General features: G+C 47.5%; 1 protein-coding gene across 1 annotated transcript; it reads right to left on the reverse strand.

The window, feature by feature from the left end:
• Positions 1 to 509: 509 nt before the first annotated feature.
• Positions 510 to 4,202, reverse strand: C1GALT1C1 (C1GALT1 specific chaperone 1). The gene is made up of 2 exons (XM_054039077.1): positions 3,968 to 4,202; positions 510 to 1,950 (listed from the first exon to the last, which is right to left on the reverse strand). The coding sequence occupies exon 2, from the start codon at positions 1,942 to 1,944 to the stop codon at positions 988 to 990; it is 957 nt and encodes a 318-aa protein (XP_053895052.1). The 5' UTR covers positions 1,945 to 1,950; positions 3,968 to 4,202; the 3' UTR covers positions 510 to 987.
• Between the last annotated feature and the right edge of the window lie 8,349 nt (positions 4,203 to 12,551).

Below are 12,551 nucleotides of genomic sequence, written 5' to 3' on the forward strand. Positions count from 1 at the left end.
TCTTGATTTTTTGAAATTGCTAGAAAATTCTGTTTAATAGAGCATTTTCTGAGTTACCAGAACAAATTTGTTTTACATGAAGATTCCCCTCCCCCACTGATGGTTAGAAGGATCCTTTAGATGGGCCCCAACAGCAATACCAAACATGCTTGGTCACATCCTTTGGCTTGATCCCTCTGTCTCCTGCACCCATCTGTATGTTGCCTCTTAATTTCAGCTTCACTGGTGTTTTTGCAGAAGGTAGTGAAGAGAGTGGATATGCTCTCCTGCCTGAGCTGTGCAGAGTGCTAGCATGTGTACAAAGTAAAACAGAGGAAATGCATGTTTTTTCTTCTTATAGAAGTTTGACTAAACAGCACTATCAATAGGCACAGCAGCCTTCAGCTGGTTATGAAGTTGATTAGGTTTCTTCATATTAATACTGCTCCATTTTTCTGAAGGGTAAAAATTCAAGCCACTGACATTTCTATTCTAGACGACAACAAACTGAAAAAAAAATTGCACTGATGTAAAGAAAACAGCTTAAAGTTGTACTTTAATACTAAATTCTGTATTTTCAGTTTTATTTGTACATCTTAGAAAGATATAAAGATTTTCAAGAAGTGCATGGAAGAGTTCAAAATCAAAAAATCTTGCAAAAATATATTTAAATTACAATAGATTAAGATTCATTTGTTTTCACTTATAAATATTTAGCCATACAAACATCCCCTATAAATTCATTTCCTTTATCACACAAAGATTGTAGCATTACCATTAACATTTTTCATTCCAACACAGTCAAGAGCCAGAAACATTTTTGTATAAAAGTTTTAGAAAAAAAGATCCCCACTTTTAAAACTAAAATGACCAAACCCTGATGTGCAAAAAATACACAGATACCATCAAATACAAAAATTGCACCAGCTTGTATACATGCAAGTCACATTATGCATTAACAGCTGACTGCATGTTCTACACAATACATATGCCTTCTTTGAACAGATATCAGTCATTGTCTGAATCTGTGGGAGGTAAGAAAACCAGTGCATCTTTGAAATTGTGCCCATATGCTCTGAGCCTATAAACACCATACATCATTACATGCATGTGGTTAGGAGCCAATCCATTGAAAGTGATGGCCATGTCAGAACAGCATCCCTCTACTACTTGTTGAGGGTGATTAGCCATTGCTTCTTTAATAAGAGAACCAACTGATTTGGTGTTAAAGACATCTTTTCCTTCAGAATCTTCTGCATTTTCAGCAAATACTCCAGTATATTTCAGGCAGACTGCTAGTTGTTTATCCTCAGAGAGTTTCCAAATCAAGCCTCCCTGTTCTGGACACTTCTCAGGGTCTTCAAAAATTTTAGAGAGTCTTTTTAGGGACTCTATACTTAAGACAATTCCTCCATCACCATCTACGTACTCAAGCTCTCCTGATTTTACAGTATGACCTATATAAAAAGGCTGTGATGCGTCTTTTTTCAGCAAGAAATATTTGAGATTTTCTATAACAGCAAATGTCGTCGGATGTGCTAGAAAGAACCAGTTGTACTCATCTTTATAGCGTTCATATGCTAATTTATAAGCGTTTCTCACCATCATCCACATGTCATTTGTGTTGAGAACAACAGAATCAAACACCTTAACGTTTTCAGAACTGTAGAATTCGGCCTTGTCACAGTGTTTGCTCCATGTTTCTTTCACAGCAGCCCAATTGCCAAGATCTTTAGGTTTTACAAGGATGATACAATAAACACGGATACTGTGGCTGAGCTCCAGGCGCTCACCTTCTGACAGATTTAAGACATCTTCTTTGTTAGGTGCTTGAATATGATGATGCTCATGGTGATGTGCTTTAGTCCCCTGGCCCATCTTATTATGTCCAATGAGTGTGACAAATACACAGAAGAGTCCTCCTAACACCATGCCTTTCACAAAAGAACTGCTTTCGGAAATCATTTTTTCCTAGAAAGAAAAGACACTTTTTGAGAGGTTGTGGAAATTATTTGGAAAGATTCAATTTTATCTCAACATAAACTTTTTCTGTTCATACTTTAAAAGAAGTTCCTACATTTGAAATTGCAATTATAGTTCCTCTAACTTTCTACTGTAGTTTAAATTGTTAAGCCACTGTACATTGTCATGAGAGGAGCAGCAAGAATTAATTATAATGCTCTTTTACCAATCCTAAATATTATGGTAAATTTACAGGATAGAGATGTTTCCAAATTAACTCCGTAAAAGTATTCCCTCAAGGTCTTTATCTTCAGAAATCTGTGTTCAATCTCTTGTCTGTGCACTGGATGGAACAGCTTACCTTTACTCTAACAAAGGAAGTGGAAAGTGGCAGTTGGTATCAGAATGAGTACTAGCTGCCTATGCCCCGTGGGCTCAAAATTATGGAGAGCTAAGGAAGCTCCAGCCTGTCTCATGCGAGTGAGCTGAGAACCCTAGCATAGAAATCCAGGTATCTTCAGAGAAGCAGAGTTGTTGATACAGGCAGCTGTCAGCTGAAACATCAGTCAAAAGAACTTGGGGAGGGATAGCTCAGTTGGTTGTCACTGTAATTCAATCCAAAACTTTAATCAAGTAAAGCTATTTTGAAGGACAAAGCCTTGCCATTACCAAGTATGATTCACAATCCTGCTTCTCTCATTCCACACACACTGACTGTGGTTCCTTGGCTGGGGAATTTATCATTGGAGATCAGGCTAAACTTGAGTCTTGCCACATGTATAGTAAGATGCATGCTCTTTCTGGGGGCTCTCTCCTTAACAACTAAACTGCAGAATGGTCTCAACTGTCTGTCCTGGGAAACAATCACCTGGATTATGTCCTAATCAGATTTATTAACTGATCTGTGGGAAAGGATTTGAGAGTTTAGTGCCTTTATTCTAAAGACCAGCATAGTGGTCCTTGTAACAGGGCAGTAGGTGCACAGATACATTTCAGTTAATCTGTTACAGCCTTTGGGCCTTTAAAACTGGGAGTTATAGGTGCAAGTGTCAAGAGTAGGAGGAAGCATATAACCTAGAGAAAGGTAAATACTGTATAAGGTTTCCTTCCTCTTAGGTAAGGGCAGCAGAGTAGAGATTCCCAAGGTCAGAGGAGTGCTAGTGTGGGTCTCCCCATGGTAGGCAGGAAAGCGCTACCTAGCATAGAAGCATAGATCATTTCCCTTCCCAGGCGTGGGCGGCAGGAACAGTCACAATTTATTTCGTGTTGTGCCCTATTTTGAGTCTTCAATTTATTAACAATCTTGTCCTAGGAAAGGGCACAGGAACAAAGAGGGCCCTTTGGGCTTTACTTGGCCTGTCCAAGCTGGACCATGACATTTTCTTCTAATGACAGTAACTGCTGAGACAGGTGTGACTGCTGCTGCTGCACAACCATGGTACGTGGAAGGAAGACAGACTCAAGCAGAAGGTAAGTGCTGCAGGGGCAGGTCCCTAGGAGATGAGGGATGTTTACTCTTCTCAGCACCTGTTATAGGATGACCAGATATCAAGTGAGAAAAACCAGGACAAAGGAGGGGGGGAGGGGAAACAAGTGTCTATATGAGACAAAGCCCTGAATATCGGGACATCTGGTTACCCTAATCTGTTCTCCTGAGGAGGGGGCAATGGGAAAGGAAGGGGGAGTCATTCTTGTTTTGGGAAAGGAGGGTGGGGCCCACCAGAGCAGCCAACTGGAAGGGGCGGTTACTCCCCTCGCCCCGAGGGGGTTAGGACGACCGGAGCAGCCCGTCGGAACGGTGTGTGTGTGTGTGTGTGTGTGCGCCAGAGGAGCCCATCGGAACGGGGGGGCTATGCCCCTCTCCCGGGGGGGGGGTGTGCCGGATGAGCCCATCCGAACGGGGGGGGTGGTGGGCGCCACGGGAGCCCGCCGGAACGGGGGGTATTTTCTCTGTCAACATTGACACTTCCTTGGCGGGAGTCTCCCCGTGTCCGTGCTGGGAGATTCCCCCTCCCCCATCACTCACCGGTGCCGCCGAGCGGACGGGACCACTGGCCCACCGAAGACGAGCTCCAGCTCCACCCCCACCCCGAGACGAAGGCGGAACTATTACTTCCTCTTCCGGCCAGCCTGGCGCACGAGCCGCACGCAGCCCTTCTAGCCGCGGCCACTCGCTGGTTCGCAGGGACGGGCGACTTCTAGTGCGGAGAGGCCGGAGCTGACGTTCGAGCCAGAGCGGCTAGGCGAGGGGGCGGGGACACACATCCCTCTCTTCCCGCCCAGCGACCGTCCCTCCCCCCCCCGCACAGCCCCTCCCCCCATCGTCCCCCCCCCCGCACTGCCCTTCCCCCCAGCAGCACGGTCCCTCCCCTCCTCCTCCCCGCATAGCCCTTCCCACCCAGCAGCACGGTCCCTCCCTCTCACCCCAGTCCTCCCGCCCTGCCCTTCCCGCCAGCAGCACGGTCCCTTCCACCCGCACAGCCCCTCCCCCCATCGTTTCCCCCCCCCGCACTGCCCTTCCCCCCCAGCAGCACGGTCCCTCCCCTCCCACACCCGCACAGCCCTTCCCCCCAGCAGCACGGTCCCTCCCCTCCCACACCCCTTCCCCTCAGCAGCACGGTCCCTCCCGCCCACCAACCGTCCCTCCCACCGCAGCACCCCCTCCCGCACAGCCCCTCCCCCATCGTTCCCCCCTGCACAGCCCTTCCCCCCCAGCAGTATGGTCCCTCCCTCTCACCCCAGTCCTCCCGCCCCCCCGCACAGCCCTTCCCCCCCCCCAGCAGCATCGTCCCTCCTGCCCACCGGCCGTCCCTCCCACCCCAGCACACTCCCTCACACAGCCTCCCCCATCGTTCCCCCTCGCACAGCCCTTCCCCGCAGCAGCACGGTCCCTTCCCCCCCAGCAGCACAGTCCCTCCCGCCATTGGCGTAGTCAGGTTCTAAGAGTAGGGGGAGCAAACATTAAAAAGGCGCACCCCCCTTGGCTCCTCCTCTGGCCACGCCCCCTTGGCTCCTCCTCCGGCCGCTCTGCGCTCCCCCCCACCTTGGCTGGCTCCTCCGGCCGTGCCATGCTCCCCCCATGACTCCTCTGGCCGTGCCGCCCCCATGGCGCCCCCCCCATGGCTCCTCCGGCCGTGGCGCCCCCGTGGCATCCCCCCCATGGCTCCTCCGGCCGCGCTGTGGCCATGCTGCGCCCCCTCTTCAAGCCTGGGGTGCGGCAGCCCCCCCAGTTCCAGCCCCATATGTGTGCAGGGAACAGAGGAGGTTACAGCCTGGATCGGGGTTACAGGGCCCAACTCTGCTCAGGGGTTCTGACCCCTCGCAGCTGGCCGGGAACGCAGCTCCTGGTGGGTCCGAGCCCCTTGGGCAGCGGGGCAGTTTGTGGGAGTCTCTGCGCTCCAGGCTGAGCGCCGGCCGCCCTGAACTCATCCCCCGCTTGCCCAGCTCAGGCCAGGCAGCAAAGAGCCAGAGGCTCCCGCCTAGGCTGACATCCCCACATGCCTCTGTTCTTCCCTGGGGCCTGCCCGCTTCCCCTCACACAGCCTGGAGCAGCGAGAGCTGCTAGCTCCATTTGCCTGTCTCCTTCCCCTTCCTCGCCCGAGGCCACCCTTGCTTCTCTGGCTGCGCCGCCCCTCTGCCCCATGGCTCCTCCGGCCGCGCTGCTGGCTGCCATGCTGTGCCCTTCCTTGCTCCTCCGGCCATGCCCCCCCATGGCTCCTCTGGCCATGCCGCCCCCTTCCTATGGCTCCTCCGGCTGTGCTGCCCCTCCTTGCCTGCAGGAGCCCAGCGCTGGCCCGGCAGGCCAAGCTTCAGAGTGGAGTGTGGGCCCTGCCCGCTGGCACCATGGTAACCCCTAACTGACGCGCCGCTTTTGGAAAACGTGCTGAGAGGAAGCAGCTGCTTTCCCTGCACACCCCCAGCTACGCTACTGCCTCCCACCCACGGACCGTCCCTCCCATGCCAGCACAACGCCTGCTCCCCCCTGCACAGCCATCCCCCCCAGCAGCACGGCCCCTCCCGTCCACCGACCGTCCCTCCCACCCCCGCACAGCCCTTCCCTCCCATTCTTCCCCCTCGCACAGCCCTTCCCCCCCAGCAGCAGGGCCCCTCCTGCCCACCATCCATCCATCCCCCCAGCTCGGCCTTCTCCCTGTCCCCATCCATCCATCCCCTGGTCCAGCACAGCCCGACAGCCCCAGCCACCATCCATCCATACCTTCTTGCTATCCATCCCACAAAGCACTACCTTCATCCCCGCACCCCCACTTGCCGTCTCATCATCTCTCTCTTACACACACAGAGTACAATCGCCCCATATGCTTGCTCCCTATATTTCTTTCACAAACACGGCACCACCAATCCCTGTGTACCTACTCATTGTCTGTCACGCAGCACTCCTACTACAGCATACGCAGCACAACACAATGCAATGCCACATCACTTATATACCACCCACATATATTATTTGCCCCATATATATGAGAACTGCCCCCTTAACACATAAAGCCACCACACACACATCACATACACACACAAAGATGCCTCAGGTTAAAGTTAAGCATGTGCTTAAGTGCCTTGCTGACGTGGGGGCCTCAGAGCACAAGCCTAAGGTAAGAGAGACTCTCATCCTGCTGATAACACAATAGGGCAAATTATACCCCATTTGAGTAATTCTCGTGGTGTCCACTAGTGAGCAGCTGTAAACATACACACTAGACAAAACATGCCACCATTAGGTTAGCTTGATGAGGTGCTATTGTGTTTCTCTGTTCCAGAAGGCAGAGGTTGGGGGAAGTCAATGGCCTTTTTGTAAAATGAGGTCATTAAAGTAGGGGTCTTTCTGCAGCTCCATGTAGCATGCAGAAGAATGTAAAATAGAGAATGGACTGAAGGATAAGAAAAGGATTTACATTTTTCTGTCCCCGCCCTGCTTTTTGGACATATAAATATTAGAATCTGTCTCTCCTTGGTTATTGTATAGTATCAGTGACAGAGGTCAGTGCCTTGGCTCCCCCCCTTCCCCACAGGGTAATAGAAATGAGATGCAGGACCTGTGCCTACAGAGAACAATGATGATACTTTATAAAGGAAAAAAATCCATCTGTTCAACAGTTAATTGATAATGGACAGATAAGAGAACAAGATCCATCTTATGTTTATTTTGGGAATAGTAACATGAGGTAATATGGCTAGACTAAACCTCACCACAACTGTTCCTGGGAGTAGGCAAGTGTACTGCCACCATGAGATTCATGGAAGTAGTTTTCCACACCTGGGGCAAGTAAACATGATTATAGAAAGGATCAGATTGTCTCAGTGTCTTTGTATATTTGCAAAGGAAGATGTACACCTTGTTCGTAAAATGTGGCCAAACATTGCTCATTTCACTTGTAGCAAAAGTTACCTCTTCTTTTCTCTGAAGTTTGTAGCCACAAAGGAACTTACTTGGTCCTGAGGGAGTTATGATAAATGGTGGGGAAATGAATAGAAAAAATAAGAAGAGAAAGTGTGCCATCTTGTGGTGTAGTGTCTTTTATTTTTTTCTCTGCTGAATTTATAGATCGGTGGTGAAGTAAATGTAGATTGGTCCAGGCCTTATATTTTATGAGAGAGGAGTCAGGGCCTGTGGTGGTAGGAATGGCTATGCAACTACTGTGAAAGAATTGTAATACACCTCTACCCCGATATAACACTGTCCTCGGGAGCCAAAAAATCTTACTGCGTTATAGGTGAAGCTGCGTTATATCAAACTTGCTTTGATTTGCCGGAGTGTGCAGCCCCGCCCCCCCGGAGCGCTGCTTTACCGCGTTATATCCGAATTCGTGTTATATCGGGTCGCGTTATATCGGGGTAGAGGTGTATGTAGTACAGGATGCTTACACTCCATTTTGTTTGTTATTCCTCTTCTCCATCTTTCTTTTTGAGCGTATTTATGCGATTAGTTTAATTTCCCAGCATTGCTCCCTTGCTTTAAAACAAGCTAGTTAATGAAAGGAATACAGAATAGCAAACGAAAGGTAAAGGAGACAGAACCAGCTTTAGACCATGTCCAGGTTAAAGTCCCATACAAATAAACACCATCAAACCTGTGCTTAATGAGTAATATCATATCAGTTAGTTGAATCAGCACCATGTACTGTGTTAGGAGGCGATTTGATCTGCGTAGTATAATTCATCGGCTGGCTTTCTGCAGCACAACGTGACGCAACAGGAAAAAAACCCAAGTCAATCTTTAAACAGAAGATAAAACCTCATTATTAATTAAAATACTTTGCCTACAGAGGAACTTTTCTTTAGTGATGCTTATTATTCTTTCTTGTTCTGTGAAAGAAGAACCCTCAGCAGATTGGTAAATGGATTATAAATAGATTTTCCAGAACCACTTCTAAGTGTTCAGAATTGGCCTTGGTTTGAATTGAATGTGCGTCAGTGAGCAGCACTGAGTCACTCCCATTTTGCTGGTGTCCACCAACTGCCTGTAGAAGCATTTTGCAAACTTTTTATTGTATTGCCTGCTTGAGGTGCGCTTTGAGGTGAAGCCTCGTTTGTTGGGATACACTTCACAGAATAAATAACTTGTTGCAAGACGCATGCTACTTCTCCTGCATCCCTGATTATTGGAGCCTATCTCAAGGGATCAAGGAGGTCAGCCCAATTCAGCAGAAAAGTTTTCATTTGGTTTCTAGCGAGCTGCAGAGGTCATTGCTTCAATTGAGGCAGGCTGCTTGTCAGCCAGATTACATCTCCAGCCAGGCTAGATATTCACTGCCTAGTAAAGTATTCCTATAACCAGATACCAGCAGGCAGAATTTAGAGCAGCCTTGATGCTACTCTGAGTTAAGCTGTGGCCCAAACTAGCACCTAGCAGCCTCAGGGGAGTACAAAGATGGGATAAAGTCTCCTTACCCTTCCCTCCCCAGCTACATTATGCAGATCTCTGGTGCACCTAAAGATTTGCGTCCCTACATTTTTATTTCTAATATACCAGCTTACCAAGATGGAAAAGTTGATGCTGTGCAGTCTGATTAATTGTTTTTAGCCTTTCAGTCATTTCTTTTCTCCTACGTTCCTCCTGCAAGTGGGGATTGGAAGCTTTAGCAAAACAAAGAAGGATAGTACCCCTCTACCCCAATATAATGTGACCCGATATAACACAAATTTGGATATAAAGCGGTAAAGCAGTGCTCTGGGGGGGGGGGGCGGGGCTGCGCACTCCGGTGGATCAAAGCAAGTTCGATATAACGCGGTTTCGCCTATAATGTGATAAGATTTTTTGGCTCCCGAGGACAGCGTTATATCGAGGTAGAGGTGTATTCCCAAAAGCAGTATCACTCGCCACCTAGAATTTCTTTCTAATATTTGTACCCCTTCTTCCCCCAAAGGAATGTTTTATTGGACTTCAAGGTAAATGAGCTTTGATGAGTAACTGAAGAAAACAATAAGAACAGAAATGTTGCTGCTAACCATGCATCAGTGATTTTAGCATTAAATATATGGCAACTCTACTGCCATGTAGGATCTAATTTGAGATATAATTCCAGAAATATTCAATAATTTTCAACACTAACAGACAAGTTAGGCCAATCTCTGTTCTCAGTTTCACTGGTGTAAACCCACAGTAATTTCACTGAAGTGAATGGAGTTAGTCTGGATTTACTCTGGGTATAAATGAAAGGGAATCTGACCCTCTATCCTTAGCATATGACTGATATAATTTGGTAGCAGTGTACTTGTGTTAAACAGCTGTTATGTCCTACCTCATGGCCTGCACTGTAGTTTTAAGGGATGTGGTCCTTCTGTAATATAAAGGGCCAGATCCTCTGTTGGTGTAAATCAGTGTCGCTCCGTTGACTTCAATGCAGTTCTGTTAATTTATACCAACCCAGGATCTGTCTGGTAGCCTTTAAAGCACTTTGAGATTTTCCTAGATGAAAGGAAACACACAGTGTGTCAATGTGAAGTGCTGTCAATATCAGGCATTATTATTTCACATCTTTTGGGACACTCTTGCAGAGAACTTGGTCCCTCACCTATTGATGATTTTCACTTTGGTTGAGGTCCAGCCTTGACGATTTTCAGATTGGTGTAGAGCTTTTACTCCTGGGAGCATTCTGTGCCAAAAAATTAAAAATTCTGCACCAAAAAAATTTAAAATACTGCACACAATATTTTAAAATTCTGCAAATTTTATTTGTCAAAAAAGCACTACATAATCACGCCAGTTTCAATTATTTTGGTAATTTATTCCAAAATGCTTGTCAGCAAGTATATCTGAAAAATACAAACACACACACAACAATTCCCGTAGGAGTATAGATTTAAAGAAACCTCTATGACAACCCAGTTCCTGTTTCTCTGTTCCCTTACCCCACCCCCCAAGCCCAGCTGGGGGGTCCAGATACCCACAACTCTTCCTCCCCCCAGAGCCCAGTTGTAGGCCCCCCCCCGGCCCAGATACCCGTCCCCACAACCCAGCCTTGTGCAGACACCTGCCCCCTCCCCCCGCAGAGCTCAGGGATCCAGAGGGAGAAACAGCCTGATGCTCAGTCCCAGGCTTGCACGGAGTTTCCTGTGTGCCATCCTCTCCTTTCCCCAGGGCATGCTGGGAATTGCAGCTGCCAGGAACCCTCTCACTCCCTCACCCCCCCAGCAGTGTCTTCTATGTGCGAGCTGGGCTCTGCTGGGTCCAGCAGCCCCTGGTGGTGGCTAGCAGCACTGCAGCCCATTTCTGTGGGGAGAAAGAATTTCTGCACGCACAACGTTAATTTCTGCAAAATTCTGCATTGCGCAGTGGCGCAGAATTCCCCGAGGAGTAAGCTTTGCATCGTTAGGTGAGGCCTGTCCCCTCTCATCGTTTGCTTTCCTGGGATGTTTCACCTCTGGGGATTGTCACAAAGAGATGAGTGAGTTTCTTACACCGTGGTCTAGTTGCTGGGGCAAACTTTCAGTCAGATACAGAAGGGACAGACTTTGCTAGAAAGGCCCTGTTCACTTTCTCCTTTGAGAATGGAGACCGTCCCCTCCCCTGGGTGATAGATCTCTCCTATCATGAAAACATATTGTTAGCCCATTACAAAGGGAGGCTCTTGACTCTATCTTGATATAACAGACCTTTCACACTTCAGATAAGGCCTTCTATGCTACCCAGTTAATTTGCTTTCATGTATATTAGAGGGCTGATGTTTTTTTCTGATTTGGTTTTTTCCTTGGCTCCAAATCTTCCTCTCCCAACTTATCAGGCATTTGCTCAGTGATGAAGATGTTTAGCCTGCTCAAGCAGAGAAAGAGGGAAAGCGTTGCTGCACCATGTGGTTATGGTCTCTTGATCAGTTTGTAATGATTCATGATTACAGCAAATGGGCCAGATCTTTGGCTGGGGTATATGGAGGTAGCTCTATTGTTTTTGAAGGACCTATCCTGATTTACCTCCGGCTGAGGATCTGACCCAGCGACTTCACATAAAGTAAGTGGGCAACTCAGGTGAGCTGAGCTCCGACTCTTAGTTCTACAGGTCGTTCTTCATGCTCACTTTAATTTTGGTGACCTTAGGCTGCAAGGGGGCCATGTACCTTTGGGGCCTTACCCTATGTGGGTCCACAAAGGGGAGAGGATAGCCCAGCTCACCACTGCAGTATCCATTCCCAGGGAATCCTGGGAGGAATTCTGGCTGAGTCAGGCTCAATTCCTCCTGAGGTCCCCGGCTGCAGCACAACTCCTCCATATCCCCTCTAACTCAAAAAGGCCGAATTTAGCCATAATGCTAAGTGAGCAGTGTGCTCTGTAATGGCATTTCCATGTTTCTTTTTATTTGTATTGATTATCTGTATCTTAGGTAACAAACATTGCAATAATATCAGCTATGACAAGAAGAAGAACAGTAAGCACATTGGTTACCACACCATTCTGCTGTCAGCCCAAGGTCCTGGAGCACCACTGTCTGTGGTTCATTGAAAAATAAAGACAGAGTGGGCCAACTTGTGCCTTCAGTCAGATTGGTGCAAATCCAGAATACCTCCACTGACATCAGTAGAGTAAATCCAGTTTACACAGGTGTGACTGAGAGGAAAATATGGTCCAGTATCTGCATGCTGGCAGTTCCTAAATTAAAGATAGACCACTGATGCTATCTTTTCTCATGCCTTTGGCCTCTTCCTATCTCTGTCCCTCAGGGTGGTTATCACATTCCAGTGACTAGAAGTCAGTACAAAGTTTGTGTTATGTATCTTCTGTTTGCATAATCAAGCCCAGGTTTCAACTGCTTCAGCAGTTGCTTAAACATGTACTAGAAAGGGTTTCAATGAGCTGCAACTCACTGCTTCAGCAAATTATTTTCCTGCTGGAGTTGGTGAGATTCTCTATGGTCCTGACAGAATGACTAATGTAGCTACAGATTTCAAATGTCACTCTAATATATTTTCATTGTTGCTTTTATCAAGCAGCAGATCAGGGAGGACAAAGTTAAGCAGCATGTAAAACATAATATAAGCATGAAATGACTTTTTGAGCTTCACAGTACTGATGCTTTTGCTTGATAGTAGAAGAAATGAGGCACAATCTAATTATAGAAAAAGGTGACATGGTAATGGATGAGGTCCTATCTCACCACAAAG

This window comes from Malaclemys terrapin, chromosome 9 (assembly GCF_027887155.1).
Source record: "Malaclemys terrapin pileata isolate rMalTer1 chromosome 9, rMalTer1.hap1, whole genome shotgun sequence".
Taxonomy (NCBI): domain Eukaryota; kingdom Metazoa; phylum Chordata; order Testudines; family Emydidae; genus Malaclemys; species Malaclemys terrapin.